The sequence below is a fragment of the Aulonocara stuartgranti genome (genome assembly GCF_965226115.1).
Source record: "Aulonocara stuartgranti genome assembly, chromosome: 1".
NCBI classification, from domain to species: domain Eukaryota; kingdom Metazoa; phylum Chordata; class Actinopteri; order Cichliformes; family Cichlidae; genus Aulonocara; species Aulonocara stuartgranti.
Window position 1 is genome coordinate 11,268,652 of NC_138939.1, and position 19,107 is coordinate 11,287,758.

Sequence of the window (19,107 nt, forward strand, 5' to 3'; positions counted from 1 at the left end):
GAGTGCCTATCCATCTCACTACCCCAATCTGCCTCCCCTGTTTGGTTCCACATGAGCACTCAGCTGCTGTGACTAATTAAATAAAGCGCTGTGCCCTCTGCTTCCTGTTAGCCATGGCAAGGTTGGTGCACAAAGATGGAGCAGAGGGGTGCTACTGAAGAAGGGAACAGGATAACAACTACTAAGCCTATGATAATGCTTTGGTCTATAAGACAATGGACAAGAAAGTAACTAAAGTGACCACTGTACAGTTGTCATACAGTTGTTTCATATTTTGAGCAGAATTGTTAACTGTTTTCTTCTCTTACCTTCAGGAATGATATCGCTGAAAAGCTAAGGTCGAACGAATAAAGGTGAGTATATGTGTCTTTAAGTAGATCTGTTTTTTTTTAATGTGTTGCTCAGTTGTCGCACTTGTTTTTTTCTCTTTATCACAATTGTCTGGTAGTCTTACTCAGTAGTAATGCTCTGGAGGATACGGGTAAGTGCAGCTGTAATGAGGCTAGGATGTATTAATTCAGCAGAAAGTCTGGAATATGACAAGTCTTGACATTTTGATTTTTGGAATCACAGGGTCATTGATTGATGTGATGAATCTATTTAATTTCATCTGCCATGCAGACAGATTTCCTGGACTCCTTAAAACCACAGTGAAAGTCTTAATAATGGTAAACAATTAAGCTGTGAGCTATGCAGGGTCTCTTCCTTTTTGATGGCATCTGAAACATGTGCTCAGTGTCATCCTTATAAAGCATTTAAACTGCTAGCTACACCCTGAACATAGCTATAACAGACTGCACTGATTTTTTTTAAATCAGAGCCTTAAGGTTAATAAGACCATTTTAAAATGTTGATGCTTTCTTTATAGATATTTGGATAATCTAGAATGTAATGTGTTTAGAAGAGTGCACCCAGTGTTGCAGGATAAAAGAAGCTTCTTTTTTTACAAACCCAAACTAACCACATCTACTTTAATCAGCATACAGTGGACACTTTGGTACCATCATGCTGGCTTTCTGGACATCCTTGTCACCATTAAAGATACACATGATTACTAGTCACTTTCTCTGTTTTTCAGGTGTTGGCACTTTGGCCGACACTTGTTGTCTTTTAAATGTGCTATACAAATAAAGCTGACTTGACTTGACTTGACTTGGGATTGGTAGATCTGACAACATTAGTGTATTTACAGAAAATGAAGAATGAGTAAAAAGGCACAGGATTCATGATATACTAAGTACAGCAGGGCTCGTGAGAATTTAGTCTTCACATTAGAAAATAGATTTCATCCATAATATGAAAATTAAAAGTCTAAAAATAAAGTGCAACAATTTATCCCAAGTAGCAATATAAAAGAAAACATTTATAGCATAGAATAATAGATAGTTGTCTTTAAATTGCGTAAAGCTTATATAAAAGAAATAAACTAGAAGTTTATTAAGTGATGCATAACCAAAGGCCACTATTTATGCAAGGAAGAGGAGAAAAGGCTTTCAGCACCATGGACAGCAACACTTTTACCCCCAAATGATTCAGATGGCTGAAGATCTGCATATCTTGGTATTGCTTTCTGAATGGGATTGCCTCCTTAACTCATTCACTGCCATTGACGTCTATAGCCGTCAACTGCAGTGAATGAGTCAATGGGTTTAACTCATTCACTGCCAATGGCTGGCAGTGAATGAGTTAATAGTGGTGATGTCAGAATCAGAATCAGAATCGGAATACTTTATTGATCCCTGGGGGAAATTATTTTGTACCTGGCCAGTCTGAACTGTGGTCTCTTGTGAATTAGTGAATGACTCAGATATACCCCTCTGGAAAAGTCAAGAGTTGGTGAACATAAAAGCAGAGTAGTGAACTAGATTATTGAGGGGATTCTCCCTGGAGAGCGTGTGGAGAATTGTTACATAACTGTCAAGGGAATTTTGTGACCATACTGAGAGGAACCTCATCAGTACAGACGCATTATACAGAGTCACAAAGAAGTGGCCCAACAAGTAAACAGATAACTCACGGAGTTCTCTGTCTGTATGATATCCATATTGTCTGGAATGCAGGAAACTGCCTTTTTTTCTTTCTTTCTTTCTTTTTCTTTTTTTCTGCTGCATTGTAGATACGTTCCCCTATGAGCACCTTCTACCTGGGCTGTCCTCCCTGTTTTAGCTGCCATTCTCCAACCCAAAAGATGCTCTCTGGGTATTTATACTTTTGGACTGAATCCATTCATGTTCTCTATCTAGCCTGAGGGACTTTGGCAGTTGTTTGTCATCTGGGTATTATCACAATGGCATTGTTCTTGTATATCTTTTTCCTTAGTACTTGAATTGCAGTGTTTAAATTGCTGGGTAACTAGGCACTTCTCTATATGGCTATGTTAGCCTTCTCCCCCCGAACACAGCACATGGCCAGGAAAGCCCAGAACCTTAGAGCTATTTTGGGAAAGCTTCAGTACTGTATCCAACAAAGGACAGAAGTTGTTATGAGGAAAAAAGATATTTTTGTCTTCAAAGCTTTCTTTTGTAAGTGAAAAGATATATTTTCCCCTTTGGTTTGACATAGATCTTTTGATATTAGGTGCTGATATGTTGGGAGACATTTTAGAAGGTAGTCCATTCATTTTGATTTGACAAATACTGAAGTATTTTGTCACTGAGGTGCTGGAGAGATAAGAGTCTGTCTTTTGCCAGAAAATGAAACACAGCTTGTTTTATTTAAAATTTCTGATACTTTTGCTGTTGTTTTTTCAGAGTATTCCACAGTAAGTTTGCCGTTATCTACAATTCAAGTTCTAATGCATTTAATTGTTATCCAGGTCTGTATGTGTGTACAGATTTGCATACATACAGACCTGGAGGTCTCTGTACAGATACAGTATGCACATGGACCTCGAGCAGTTATATTAGCAATAAAGAGATCAGTATGAAAGGTTAACAACTCTGTCCTGAATTAAGTGTATATAATTGTTCAGTACAGACACACTGAAGTATGGGGTGAAAAACCAGCAGGCGTAGGGATAGGATGCAATGTAATTTAAATATGCGGATAATGGCTAATTTTCAAACCATCTCCACAAGATGACATTCACAGTGTTGTACTCTGTTGTACTCATAAAAGTGTGACAAACAGTTGGCGGGATGTTTTCTAAGCTATCCCACCATCTGACAAGCCGTTCCAGTGGAGTTTATTGGCTCGTTTACTTACTACCATCACACATTAGCAAAGTATAGATCACAATGTTCTTCGCTGGGCCTCTAGCTCGTACTTTAATAACCAGCAGTTTGGTGTCGATTGTGTGAATACTTTTTATTATAAAGCCGGACAGTTACAGCTTGTTTTTATTATACCCTGATTGGTCATTGCCATAAAGCAGCAGCACCATGCAGAGTGAGTAGAAGATGATGGAGGGTACAGAAAGTAATTTCCTGTAACTAGCCAAAATAAAGTCTGGCCAGAAGGAGTCAAAGAGAGGACATTTGTCATTACTGTAGCATCTACTGACTTTCATCAAGACTGTTATTGCAAGGTAATATCCTGCAAACCTCAAGACCTCCCCACTGCTGAATCATCCTGGATCAATTATTCTAATATTTGTGTGGCAGCTTTGCTATCGATTAATGCATTTATGCAGAGTGCAGCATATTCTATTTAATAAAGCGAGGCTCTGGATTTAATTAAGTCGTTTTCGAGTCAGGGGGCACTTTGTTTTCATAAACCTTTGCCTTACATGTGTTCATTTGTGACTTTTATTTATCAACTCAAACTTTTATTGTTTTATTTCTAGCAGCAATACACACAGACTGTAGAGATAATTACTATCTGTAGAACACTCAATATTTTGTAGATTGTAAACACTGTAAATATAAGGTGCTGATCATTATGGTAACTTATTGGTCCTTGAAAATTTCTGTTAATAAAAGTTCAATTCTATATGTGGGATATTTTCAGCATTGAAAGGTGTCAGATACAATTGATGGGGAACAACAGTTCTTTCTTTAAAGTGAGATTTAAAAGAGAGGTTTTTTCATTTATTCCCTCAACAAGGAGCTCCTTAAAGTTATTAAACATTTAACAAAATCTCCTTCTTGTCCACAGAACACCGTGAGTCCAGTTTTTCATAATTGTCATTTTAGTTTAAAATCTCCCTTTTGTATTTCTGCCTATGGAAGGATATTCACTGAATAATGATGCTCCCAGCAAAGCTTCGAGGAAAAAGTTGAACATCGATGCATTGTTCTTAGAGAGCTGGAGTTATTGTATCACATCGTACAATGGACTCGTCTGACATAAAACAGCGAATATCTTAGAAGTAACATTATCTAGAGAAACCTTAGAGCTTCCCAGGTGAAATTCTGCATTTCATTGCTTGCTCTCTCTGTTCGTAATTTGAAATGATATTTAAAGTCTTTTATTCTTTGTGCATGTTAAGGGGGGATGAGCACTGGTACTGCGCAGAACCTTGGCCTAGCCAGAGATAGCTGCAAATGAGATGAGAATAAATATTCAAAGGGAGACATGAAGGGAATAAAGAAAACTCAGTGAAATAAGGGGTAGCACGGACGATCCCGGTCATCTACCTGAGGACTTTCGATGAATTCCAATGAGAGTGCAGATTACATTTTTTAAAGATAGGCCCTATAGGTGCAATTAGTGCTACATAATGGCCCTTTTGCAGCTCCTTCAGCAGAGTTGTGAAATATTGATTTAATTCACCCCTATATATTCACTTAAACTCTGCACTGTCATGCGAATAATACATCTCATTGTTGTATTTCTATGCAGTAGTAGCTCCGGCTTGGCTCTATCATGGATTTTTAACTACATACTGTGCTGCAAATAGGGAGTTCTTTTTCAAAGATATGAAAAGATGAAAAGGGGGGAGATGTGGTGAAATTTGAAAACAGAAAACTAGCCTGAGTGTATTTTAAAAGCTAGCTGCAGCCAGGTGTACTCTAGAAGATGGGATGTGAGTTCTCTGATGTTGTGTTTTTTTTGGAGCAAGGAGTAGTAAAGGGCAAGGGGAGCCAGAGAGGAGGTTCTTGAATTCCGTGTTGTACGTGGCAGGTGAAGCCCGGCAGACACTGATCATGTCAGACAGGACACTTACATTGGACTCACTCCAGGGAGGTGTGGGGTATCTTGAAGTAGAGTTTGACTCACTATTCCAGTATCTCTGATCTCTGCATTATTTATGCTTTTGTCTCAGCCATTTATCAGCCTTTTTATACCTCGCAGCCTCATTCTACAGTACATCTCCTGTGATGGAGTAGGTTGCAGCGATGATAGCCTCTGAGGGAAGCCAATAACTGAATATAGTAGCTCATATTGATATCAGAAAACTGTGGAATGGACAAGTGTGCTGCGTAGCAATCTCTGCATGCTGTTGAAAACCTTGGCAAACATCCATCCACATCAAAATAGTGCTGTGAAAAATAAAATAAAAATAAAAGACAAGAAGGAAAATGCTGTGCTGGCTTCGCTCTCTTACCTTTATATTAATTTTTAGGAGATGAAACTGGTAATATGTGAGCTATGGTAGGAGTTGCACAGCAACTGAATCACTGATCAATGACAGCTAATGAACACAGCAGGAGTTCTGCTCTGTTTGCCACTCGACAGAGAGCTGCCTTCTCCAGAGAGTTACTTCTCTACTGTTTTTGCCAGGAAAGCACAGGAGCCTTCATTGAAACCAACTGCCTCTGGGCTCAATTAACTACCATAGATTACTCATAATGCAGATGAAAGACTGCATACGACAGCGTGTTGATGTTGGAAAAACGTGCGAACACAAAGTGGATGCATTCGTGGATACAGACCAAATGGACACTGATTGTGAGATATGGGATCAATGCATAGATTATAAAAAAGCCTCCACACAAATAGCAGCAACAATAACAACAAAGTTATTATGCTGATAATGATAATAGACACTGTTGTGTGCACATGTTTGTATCTTGTGAGATTATTTTATTAGGCTCTGTGCAACACGGTAAGGACAGAATGACTAAAACTCAATTATAATAAGCTATAGCATCGGTTAATATTCCTCAACTGTCTTTTCACATTGAAAATGTTCAGTTCATATCAAGCAACACTGGCTGGCACCTACTTTTTATACATAAATTACTCATCACTTGTAAAAACTGGTATTTTTAAATGGATCCCAGCGTATTGTTTATGATGCTGCTGGTTATCAAAGTGAATATGCTAAGCACTAGAGAATTTACAGATGGCATAAACCTAAAGACTGAACAAACCCCCCACTGTGAAGGGAATATGTTAACCATATTGCTCGGAGAGATGGCGTGATGACTTTCATGGATAGCTTTCAGAAGTGTGCACATTATTGTGAAACTACAGGAGAAATCGCATGATTAGACAGCGGAAGCTTAAACATGCACGTCTTGGCAGGCTAACTGCTTCAGTAATGCAGAAGAGTAGTTAATGAGATAAGAAGGACCATGATCAAATGCGAAGAGCAAGCTATTCAGAATCAAGTGCACAGAAGAGATGTTGTTGAAATGCACTTGTTAACACGGTTGTAAGAATGTTCTAGATTTTCTTTTCTTCTAATGGAACCATTAATTCTTTTACTATCGCATCCAGCATAGTAGTGCATGAGTAAATATTCAATCTGTCAGTCAGTTAGAAGTGATCATTTTGCTCTTATCCTCAGAAATGACCTGTGTGTTCAGACCATTGTTTATCATGTACAGGCTTTTTTATTGCTTGTTTTTTTAAGCAATTGCCCGATTACCCGTGTCATTTCCATCCTTCCACTTAACAGTTTGTGACACAGCCAGCAAAACAGTGCAGGAACGCACTGGCGTATAAGTAATTGTGCATCAGGCAGCAATGGATTGTTGCTATAAAATGAGTACCAAACTATTTTTACACATCACAAAACACTTTTATTCTACGTTAATAAAAGTCATTTAAAGAGCCAAAAAGATACCCGGAAACCTACTGAAATGGGAAATATGAATCTTCCATAAAAACATTTGGAATTGACCTTTATGCACAACTGTAATGGACTAAAGTGTGCAATGAAATGGAGCTGAATCTAAAATCTTTGACGTAAACATGTCACAGCCCTTTAGCTGTCTCTCAGCTCGCCTCAGTTCAGCTTGTAAGGTGACAGTCACCTTCATGCTGCATCAGGGAACAAATGAATCACAACACAGGTAAGAGACTCTTGGCATGTCATCCTGTATGACACTGAATACTCCTCAAAGTTAACATACTGAGAATACAAGTGGTTAGGGTAAATGATCGACTTGCCTGTTGAGGTAGCCAGCGTCCCAGTGTGCGCCCAGAATAAACTAGGGCAGTTTCTTTACCCCTTTTTGTACCTTTCTCCTGGTACTGAGTCACCTCACCTTTGGGGCTTACCACAGGAGTCTCTTCAAATGATCCTTTAGACTGAAGTGAAGAATCAAGATTAATGCACTTCCACGTCTTGCCCAGGCTCTGGGGGGAAAAGTCTTATAATTAACACCAGGGGGGCTGCAGACTGCTTTTGGAAAGAGGTTAAGGGTGGGGTACCGCGACCATAGGAAAAAGAGCTGATAAAGGTGTAAGATTTTTAGAGTGTGATATATGCTGCTGCTTTGGAACAACAGTGTGGTAACAGAATGACCTGTCAGACACCTCACTCTGGCTTATTGTTATTGGGATAAAGTGGAAAAGCCCATAGCAAGAGCTGCTGCATTACTCCATCATTCATAGTGATCATTGTTATATGTTCTGATCTATTGAATTATCTCTGCACGGGACCAGGGCCCCCCTCCCCCTTAGATCCCAGCACAGGCCTGTGCCCACAACTCTTCTTAACAGTTTCCAGTTAAGTAACTGTCTGCGCCGATTTCCAGAGAATATGACACGTATGTAATCCTTTATCACTTATTGTTTTCTTTGACAAGAACCAGAGGAGAAGATTGATAGCATTCTTCCATCTGTAAGTATGAAGCTATGGCCAGCTTGCTTCCCAGTTCTTCTAGAGCTCACTTTAGAGCACTTATATTTAAAGTATGGGTTTTGTGCAGGTCTACCAAAGACAACATAAGGTGTTAATAGATGCTAGTAGGCAGATTTTGTTACTGCCACTCTTTCTTTCTGACCCTTTTTCTTATTTTCTTGTCCTATAAGGTGCTCTAATGCGGGACTTACAGTATTTAGTAATTATTTTTAACTTAAGAATAGAAATTTTTAATGTTAATGGTACTTCTTTTTAGTTCAGACAGGGCCACACTCATAAGCCCAACCATGTAGCTTGCTTCATACGTCCTTTATTCCTGCTGCTCTGTGCTCACCTCATCACACTACATTGCCCAGATACACTGAAATTCATCTCCTTCCTCCTCATTGTACATGTTGTATTTCTTTCATTCAAATGGTTTAAATCTCAGTCTCTGGGATGTGATCTCATGGACAGTCAATGACAACGTATGTCATTCTAAAATAAATGGTGAAATCTGACTTAAGAGTTCTGCCTCAAGTAATGCGTATGTCACGAACTCTACAGCTTATTTTTAAAAGAAGGTGCTGCAAAAAAAAAGAGAGAGGTAATAAAACACTTAACTTTTTTAGTACCTTATTTAGAGTCACATTCCTCATACTTTACTCGAAGGCAGTGCATTTACATGCATGGTTAGGCCTAATAATAACAGCCTTTTGTGGGTCTTCCCACACTGATGATAGTAACTGCTATTTAAATATATTTCACAGCATACAGTTTTTGTCCTGCCGTAACCCTGGCATCATCTTTACATTATAAGCTTCTAGGGTATCTACTTAAAAATAAATATAAATGTACTTTTAAAGGCAGAGATGTCTAACCTATCATAATTATTCATTCTTGTGCAAAGAAAGCGTCATGATGTGTTTATCATCCGGTAACATCTTTTAAGTATCACCAAGGTTTAGCTGCTTCCTCATTATTCTAAATTCGTCTCCAAGGTTATTCTCAGTGGTTTTCTTCCACAGCGCTATGCCTGATCTTTGTCTTTGATTGATATTCCGATTGTTCTTGTGTTGCTTGTTATTAACTTGAAGTTTCATGTTATTCTTTTAGGGAGAAGTTACCAATGACAAAAATGAAATGGAGCTTATTTTACTGTAAATGAGGAATGAAATGGGCACAGTGTGGATTTAATCAATCATTAGATTGAACCCCCTCTGCAGCTGTATCATTCAAGTGAATATCCTCCTGTAGCCCCAGTAAATCTGTGGTTCCTTGTGTCTCAGGGTTTGGGTTGCAGGAGTGGTTTTGCCTTGCCAGGGCCCCTCTGGATTCTCAGACAGAAGCTGTTAATTAAACATTTAAAGTGGATCTTACTTTTTGATTACCGGTGGACAGCTTGTTATTTTGCAAGATTCTACATTACTGTGGTGTAGCTGTATATTCACTGAACAAAGGGTGCTTTTATTTCACCTCTGGGCTCAAAAGCTTTGATGACTTTGAAAAACACATCTTCAGAGAATGTGTATGTCTGACTCTAAGGGCAGATTTGAATCAGTTGAAAAATCTGTTGTTCATTTTGTTGATGGATATGTTAGGAAGTCAGATTACACTCTGACAGGGAGCAAATGAAATGGATCTTCTTGTGGCAAGCTTTACAATTTGCAAAGATTCCTATCATTCATAATGACAGTCTCTACAACTGTATCAGTTGTTGCTCTGACATTTTGGAGCTGTTAGCAATACCCTTAGGGCTTTCATTTAGGATTTATCCACATCACACCAGCTGTCATGTGTAAAATATAATAAAAGGATGATAATAACCATTAATTAGGAGGTAGGAGCAGCTTGCTAACAGGACTATTTTTGTACTTCCTGTGATGAAATTTATAGTGAGGGCTTCAAACACCACAATACATCTGCTTATTGAGTGCACAGAGTCAAAGCTTTTCAAGTTATATTCTATCTGAAACAAAAGTAGATTCATGACGGGTTTAGACAGCCAAAGTCTTAGTGGTACAGAGAGCACACAAGTCAGATTATTAGACCCTCTCAGAGTACATTAATCTTAGCAGGAAACATAAATGAAAATATCTGTCTTCAATATGTTTATTTAGGAGTCCAGCAGATGTGGCTAAATTGACTATCGCATCTAAAAACTGAACCTCTAAGTGTGTAGGCAACTATACTGCCTTTAAAAGCTTCAAGTAGAAGAGCGTCATGTGTGACATAATTAAATTCCTCCCAAGTTAATTCATACTGTTTAATGATGCAGGGAGAACAGTTTCTTTCGCTGCGCTAGCAGTGGGATGGTCCACGGGGGCCACCAGTAAGGGGAAGTTCAGGAAGACACAGAGAGGAGGATAGAGAGAGACTTGTAGGTTGTAACAGTGTTGAAAAGACTAATTCTTACTGGTGTAACTGTTTATTTAATAATGTGAAATCCACTTGGGTTCTTTTGACTCTTTCTTTGCAATTTTTAAATTATTACTGCCACTAATAATGACAATAGTGCTTTGAAAATTGTTATTTACTTGGTGTGAAGCTGACTCATCACTATTTGCATTAGTTATTTCGTTTCTGTGTTCTGCTGTGATCGTCACCTTTTCCACACTGAGCAGGCTGATGCCGATTTTCTTTTTGTGCCTTTTTTCAGGAGTCAGGACCAGATGGGGGGGAGAAGATGAGTCTGGCGGGTGATCCCACTCCACCTATCCATCAACCTGGAGACTATTTCCAGCATCCCCTACAGAATGTCAAAGCCTCGCTGAGCAGAAGACGAGTCCATCATCTTCTTTCGAAGACTTTCCCTCGAGTTTCCATCAAAACACATAAACACATCATGTGCCATTATTTTCTATTGCCCGTCCTCCCTTTCTGTCGACGGAGGGCCACGCGAGTGAGTGAATGCAGTTGAGTGGGTTGTGTTCTATGCAAAAGAGAAGCTCTATTTGAGAACTACAGGATGTGACAGGATCCTTTCTCTGTCGCTGAGATCACTCTGTATGGGTAGTGATGGGGCATGTGCCAGAGATCTCCTGTCTAATAGGAAGTGAGACACTTAAAGAGATGACCCTGCCTCAGTTGCTATCACTGTCTCTTGGCCAGGGAGAGAACTTGGCTCTCCCATTACTCCTGCACTTGCTAATTAGCGTCTGTCACTGGAGTAACTTGTACCTGTCAGTGTGTGCCGCTCTCCTATGTTCAGTAAGTTGAGGGAATTGAAATTGAATGCCAGCTAAGCTCCAACAAACTGCAAATGGTGCATGGGATACACCCTGATTTCCTCACTGACCTGACTGCCTTGTATGTAAGAATTTTTTTTTTTTAATGAAGTCAGACTATCACAGCTAGCTTCTACAGCTGGTGTTGAAAGATTTATCTCGCCCAGGCCAGGGGTTGTGCAGGTTGTTTTATTGCAGTACTTAAGTAGATTCCTATGCAGTACAGGTATGTCCATGTATGAATGTCAAAGCCATTTGTGTTTGATAACCGAATGCCTATTTACATTAAAGAGACAAGGTGAAACTGGCTGGTCATTGGTAATTATTGGTCCAGTTCCCAGGGCCACTGTGTGTTCGTTCAGGCAGAGCAAGGTCGAGAAGAGAAGACATTTCTTCTCTTCACTCACAGGATTAGCCACGCAGTTCAAATTTGTCCTTCCACTTTTCTATTAGTTGATATGTCTGCCGACTACCCTATTCTACATAATGAGTAAAACATGAATTATGGTCAAAGTAACACAAATATTTCATTTACATGCAGATCAACACTGACATGTTGAATTGTTCCCAGTTAGACGCAGTCCTATTTTGGGCCTAATCCCTCTCTGTTTGCAGATGCTCAGTCATCCCAAACATTTTACTTGTTTTGAATAATGGATTTTCTCTGTGATTGTTTGTTCCTGTCATATATAAAATAGCTACCTTGTATCAAGTCTGACTTGTAGAAGTGTTGCAGAAATACCTTCCCAGCACACCTAACCATACTGATACCCATACGGCATTCACAGGAACATGCGCGCACACACTGTGTCCTTTGCTTAAGCTGGCTGAGACTGTTGACCAAACCCCAGGTTGTGCCCAAATGCGCAGATCTCTCTGTACAGTAGCCCTTGACCTTGCTGTGTGTCCTTATAGCCCAGACACCCGCCTGAAATTAAATTACAGATTAGTGGCTCCAGGCCCAAAGAGGGGTTTATTTGGTTGGCCCTTCAGTGAAGCGCTCATTTTCTCATTCACAAACTGGAAAAGATGTTGTGAGATTTAAGGGAGAAAATTCCAGTCTTGAAGATATTTTCTTTCTTGTGACAGCGAGTGCTGCAGCCAGTGGTCACATAAAATTGAATTGTCTGCAAAGATTTCTAAATCTTACATTATAGGAGGAAGTGACAGAGGCTCAGCTGAACTCTGATGAAGCGTCGTCTCAGTAGGTCATAGTTACTTTTTGACCGTCCTGAATAGGATTTTAAAAAAAAAAAATTATTATTTTAGGGAAAACAAGAAAGGCAAATGTTACGCTAATTAAAAATTATATTCACTTCCAACTGCATTCACATACAGTTTGTTTGAAGGCAGAAAAAGAAAGTGTGTTAATTATTTTAATTAATTAATGTATTTATTTTATTAGAAAACTGCCTCATCTGGCTAAATTAGATGACCGATGCTCTATATTAGCTTTACTTACACAAAACTGATTTTTGTCCCCATCTTCTAGTACTTCTAGTACTGTTGCAGTAGTGCTAATACTTATTACAAAAAGATGATAAACCAATGATGCATCACATCAAAATTTAGACTTGTTTGGCTTTAGATTGAAAAAGAGTTCAAACTGTGAGACCTAAATCTCTTCTGGTGCATAGACTCATGAATATGACCAATAATAATAATATGGAACCTTTGTATAGTAAGTAGCATCTGTGATTTCAAGCAAAGCATCCCTGCTCGTGCCAGCTTCTCATTTGGCAGTGCAGTCCAGTTGGCATACTCAGTCATTTTAAAATTCTTTGTACTTGTTTTTTTCCTTTGAAATATAATCTTTTTTTTAAGAGTTGAACGCTCCCTTTCATCTGTGGTGATGACTACATGTTACAGTTACCATGCTTGGAATACTTCAGAGGTGACACGAGTGTTTATGAAGTCACTCAAACACGAAATGAGGCACACTGATTTAGACGAATTCTGAATTGGGACAAATTCAGCATACTTTTAGATGACCTAACAGTTGCAGGTATTCTACGTTTCTACTTTGTCAATCTGCAAAGGCGTAGGAGAAACAGCTGAAGTTCTAGTACATAAGGTTTAAATAGTTGTGACACAGGCACACTTCACACCTTGTATATACTTATATGTTGGCTGTTTGTCAAGTCAAAAAGGAAAAGAAAACTTCACAATGAAAATCCAGTGAAAAATGTATAAATGTTGCTGTCAGTGCAGACAAGATGAAACCGTAACTTATTTAAAATAGTATCTATTTTTCAAAAAGCTCTCCCTCTTTTACTTTCCAGAGCACAGCGTGCCTCAGATTGTGGTCCAACCCCACAATATATTTATGTAAGCACTTCTGCTACTCAGCATTTAACTTAATTTGAACATGAGGTTCTAGGAAAGTAGTAATTTAAATGGGGACAGCTGTGCTCTTTAAATTTTAGTACATGGTAAATGCTCTTTTGGAAATGTACTTTCTATCCCTTTTGTTTAACAGATTCTTCTGCGTAAGCATCCTTTCATTACAACATGAATAATTTCTGTCACATCTATTAAAAGTAATGAGTCTAATAGGAAGAGGCAAATGGCAAATTCACCCTTTCATAGTTACTGGTGATTTGTATTCTGTTTGTGATGAAACACCTGAGGCCAGTGACTCCCAGTCCAAGTACTCTGGATCTAGAGTTCGGCTGATTTCAGTCTAATCATGAACTGATTCACACCAGGGACTGCAAGTGACTGCAATTAAGTTGGCTGTAGTAAAGAAAACCAGCTCTGCAACCAGGATTGAAGACTGCTGTTTAATTGGTTTATTCATGGAACCATGGGACAGGCCACTTCATCACAAGTTATCAAGATGCATGTAAATAATTTGTGCTCTAGCCATCGGTCAGCTACCCAGAATTTAAGCATAGCGTGTAAACGCCTACTAAGAATTCAGCTCACTGCGAGCGTCCTTGCATCATTTTTACGATCTGCTTGGTTTGTTCACCACTTAAGAAGAAAACACTGCCAGCATTTTACACTGTGTTTTATTTCTCCTGAGGAGGTTCAGCAGTGCATTTTGTATGCAGAGGTTGGAGCAAAACATTAAACAGGCAACTGCTGTGGTGTTTTACCAATATGCACTCTTGTAAGCTAAGACCAGCACTTCAGGAACAAAGCTGCTAATGGCTGTGATGTTTGATGAATTTTTGAGATGCCATTCAAACCATCGGCCTCCATCAAAATCCACAAAAGCAGGCTTAGTATTGTGTCAACTTCTATTAAAAGTGGCTTTGTGTTTATGTTAAATAGTAATCGAAATCCAATACATTGCACAACCAGACCAGACCTAGAAAGTACTTGAAGTTAACCTGAGCATAATGCATAATATATAATGTGTAGTGTAAGTGTAATGTTCTGTCAAAAGGCTCAACATGTTACTGCAGCTTTAAAAACTGCTACAACAGATAGGTTATTTAATTAATAACAACAATGGATTTTAGAGAATTTGAATGTAAAATACTGACATTTTTATTATATAAGTCAGGATGCTGTGTACACAAACCCAGCTGAACCATCTTGTTAGATATTTGTTAAAAAACAAACTCTTCAGGTCATAGTTTGTGTTGTGGATTTTCAAGGATGCATACCCAGCTGCGTCCTCAAGGACAAAAGAGTTTTGAGTTGAGGTTTTGAGGTTAGATCAAAATTCCTTGAATGGATCATTATGTGAAAGTGGAAGAGGAAACACGCAAACAAAATAAATTACTTGAAAGTAGCTGAATAACACTTCTCTGTGAATGACAAGCAACCTTACTGGGCATGAAATGCCAGTGCAAGGATTTAATGGAGTCAGAAAATCAAGGTTTTCTATTGGGGGGCAGAAAAGCCAAGCTACAATGAAGGAGAACAAAAAGAAGCTTGGGTTGTCAGAAGTAAAGCCGTATTCCGAATTTTTCAAGAATACGAGCTGTGAATATGTACTGTAAAGTCTTTGAAGGGATTTTTACACAGCTTTTCATAGTTTTCATAGCTTTACTGTTCAAAATATGACTAATATTTACAGAAAGGAATCGAATCAGGGATTTATACAGCACTTATTGTGTTCTTTGTACCAGGGATCTGTGGTAAGATTGAAATGAGCCTGAAGGCAAAGCTCTTGATTTAACTTGGATAGAAAATAAATTTGAAGATTCAAGACCAAAAGAAAGAAAAGGTATAAGGGGGGATAGGCTGAGGATATCGGATTTGAGTTGCACCACTGGGCTTTTGTTTTAAAATGAGCCAATTGAGGCCTCCAGTCAGTGGCCTCTACTGAATTCTTCCCTGTGGAGTCATCCTGAGGATATCCAGCTGGGAGGAAACCCACCTGGGCAGACAAAGAGCATGTTAACCTGGGATGGTCTTTGGATCTCCCTAGGTTCTGGGGTACGTAGCTGAGGATAAACACCACGTAACTACTAGAAGTAGATAATCAGTAAAAATGGATGAATCACTGGAGCCACACACTCAAGTCTTTGTGTTATCCTCTGTTGTCAGAATCGTGTTATTGGCTGCATATGTACACTGCTCAAAAATAAATAAGGGAATACTTTTGGCATTAATAAAATTAACAACATGTGCACTAGAGGGGCAACAATTAGAAAACCCCCAAAATAGAAAAGGTTTTGCAGGTGAAGGCCACTGGCAGTTTTTCCCTACATATTTTCTCTGACTGACCTCCAGGATGGCACATTAATATGTGCTGGTGCCAGAAGGTTTGCTGTGTCTCCCTGCACAGGCTAAAGATCATGGAGAAGATTCCAAAAGACTGGCAGTTACTCTTGGAGAGCTGGATAGCTGGCCATAAAAGGTCCCAAACCGTCAGTAGGACTGGTATCTGCTTCTTTGTGCGAGGAGGAACAGGACGAGCACGGCAAGGATCCTACAAATGGTCTGGTATGAATATTTCTGACCAAATAATCAGAAACCGCATTAGGGTGGCCTCATTAGGGCCAGTTGCCCAGCACTGTGGAGCCCAACTGGCTTTTGACATAGAATAGCAGAATAGGCAGGTCCACCACTGGAGACCTGTGCTTTTCAAAGATGAGAGCAGGTTCACCCTGAGCCTTTGTGACAAACGTGAAAGGGTCTGCTGCTACTACTGCACATTCACCCAATGTATATAATATTATATTTATATATATATATATATATATATATATATATATATATATATATATATTATGGGTGCAACGATATTCATATCGATATTGAACCGTTCGATACAGTGCTTTCGGTTCGGTATGCATATGTATGAACAATACAACATTTGTAATTTATTTTATCAACTTTCCTTCTGACGATGCTGTCTGTGTTGAGCGCTCAGTGAATCTGCGTTCGACTACTCCGCCTAGGGTCGACAGTGCAGCCTAGGCGGAGTAGTCGAACGCAGATTCACTGAGCGCTCAACACAGACAGCATAGTCAGAAGGAAGAGCGCAGGGCAAGCTAGCGAGACAGAAGTTAAGCGCTCCTTACAACATGGACCTCCCCCACCCTCATTCAGATCTGGCGTTTGGAATTATTTTGGTTTTCATGTGACATATGACCCTGAAGGTAAGGAGTCATGGACTAAAGTAAAACAGTATGTTGGATGTGCCATGCAATGCTCAATTACATGGGTGGGAACTAGTGTGTTAGCGCACTTAGCTCGTTAATGTGTTGGCCGTCTAGCCCCATGCACAGGGGATCGGCGGTAGCTCGTTAACGGAGATTTGCCGTGTTGTGGCGTTAAGGTCATTTCAACGAGATTAACCTGAAAGCACTAGTGGGAACACAACGAATATGACTGCACATTTACACCGACATCATCCTAGTGCAAAGACAAGTGGAAGCAGAAAAAAAACAAGCAAGCATGCTACTAACTTTAGCCGAGTCATTTAGACAGCTGTTTAATATGCTGCTGAGAATATAGCCCAGAAGAAGCGGATAGTATAGCTTTTATTTTGGAAAGAGACATTTCTCTGTAATAAACTCTCTTTTCCAAAGATGAGTGATTCCTCAATCAGATACAGGGCTTGCAATATCGCTAGCCCGACATCCTGGGGCTAGCGATTTTTTCAGTCGGGGTACCAAAATCTATCTCTGCCCTGCCCGTCGGGCTATTGTAGGAAGGAAAAATATATGTCAATGCTTTTGCATTCTTTCGGAAATGTAGCTGGGTAATTATGTCATTGGCATCGGTGAGCCACTGTCAATATGTGACATATTGAAATCGCGTTTGAATTTGCGCTTGTTTTTTTGCTTTCACTTTGCAATCGCCGAACTGTGTATAGAGAGCGACAGCACTGATCTGTGAGTGATGATAATTTGTGCACCAATTCCTCTGACATCGTCTTATTAATTGTTAGCTTACTATGCAAACATGACAAGTGAAATCTCCCGCAGCTTAAACATGTGAGAGGTTGATCGCGCAGAGAATCGCTGAGCTTATGTGAGTGCGTGTGTAAAAGCAGCAGGATTTATATTTGACTACGATGACCTGGATGACTGAGAACCTTCACAGACAGATATATATTTTAGTTCTGCTGAGCCAAATAAGACAGGTCAGGGTGAAGAAGTGACAGCCAAAGAAAAGCTTACCACAAAACGGAGAAGTTATGACAAATCAGACTATAAGGCAAAAAGAAAGTGCAGCTTTATGGTTTCATGGACAAAAGAATTTCTGTGGCTGCGATATGACGAGCTAAATAACCAGGGCTGCACATAAGTGGTCCGCAGGTGCGCATTCGCTGTCAAAATAAAAAACACGCACAAGGGTTAGGGTTAAATTTAAAAACTGTACTTTTGAGTTAAAATATATATTTATAATTTTAATAAATGACAAATTAAAAAGGCATGAACATTTTTTTGTATCGAAAAAAATATCGAACCGTGACACCAAAGTATCGAACCGAACCGTGAATTTTGTGTATCGTTGCACCCCTAATATATATGTGTGTATGTGTATATATATATATATATATATATATATATATATATATATATGTGTGTGTATGTGTATATATATATATATATATGTGTGTATGTGTGTGTGTGTGTGTGTATGTATATATATATATATATATATATATATATATATATATGTGTGTGTGTATGTATGTTCTTCCTCTACACCCCCCCCAATTTTTTTGCACATGTCGAGGAGCGTGTCAGGCTACATTTCACTGTGTGTTATACTTGTATAACTATGCATGTGACAAATAAAGAACCTTGAACCTTGAACCTTGGAGAAGCTGTGGAAAATGCATGACCAGGTTAGTGGTGGATCAGCGATGACGTGGGAGCTAGCCAATTCAATCCTGACTTTCATTAGGTATCAGGATGAAATCACTGGACCCACTGTCAGACCCTATACTGGAGCAGTGGGTCCTGGGTCCCCCTGATGCACAATATGCAGGCAGTTCCTAGAGCAGGGGTCCCCAACTCCAGGCCTTGAGGGCCGGTGTCCTGCAATTTTTAGATCTCACCCTGGGTCCACACACCTGAATCAAATGATTAGTTCATTACCAGGCCTCTGGAGAACTGCAAGACATGTTAAGGAGGTAATTTAGCCATTTGAACCAGCTGTGTTGGATCAAGGACACATCTAAAAACTGCAGGACACCGGCCCTCAAGGCCTGGAGTTGGGGACCCCTGTCCTAGAGGATGAAGGAAGTGATATTGTTGACTGGTCCCCAGACTTGCCTGACCTGAATCCAGTACAACACCTCTAAGACATTATGTTCATCTGACACCATCAGGTTGCACCTGAGACTGTGCGGGAGCTCAGTCATGCCCTGTTCCAGATGTGGGAGGAGATCCCCAAGACACTATCCATCGTCTCATTAGGAGCATGCTCCAGTGCTGTCAAGCACGCACGCAAGCAAGTGGGTGTTATAGAAACTGAGCACTATTTTGCCTATCCTGACATATC

General features: G+C 39.5%; 2 protein-coding genes across 2 annotated transcripts in view; both read left to right on the plus strand.

The window, feature by feature from the left end:
* Positions 1–11,488, plus strand: part of cd276 (CD276 molecule) — a 71,990-nt gene extending 60,502 nt beyond the window's left edge. The window contains exons 7-8 of the mRNA XM_082536236.1: positions 315–353; positions 10,617–11,488. Coding sequence (XP_082392362.1) covers positions 315–337 — 23 coding nt within the window. The 3' untranslated portion in view covers positions 338–353; positions 10,617–11,488. The remainder of the gene's footprint in view (positions 1–314; positions 354–10,616) is intronic.
* Positions 11,489–16,494: 5,006 nt separating this feature from the next.
* The window catches only part of loxl1 (lysyl oxidase-like 1), a 301,527-nt gene continuing 298,914 nt past the window's right edge, over positions 16,495–19,107 (plus strand). The window contains exons 1-2 of the mRNA XM_082536003.1: positions 16,495–16,748; positions 18,935–19,060. The gene's annotated coding sequence lies outside the window, so the exon portion shown is untranslated. The remainder of the gene's footprint in view (positions 16,749–18,934; positions 19,061–19,107) is intronic.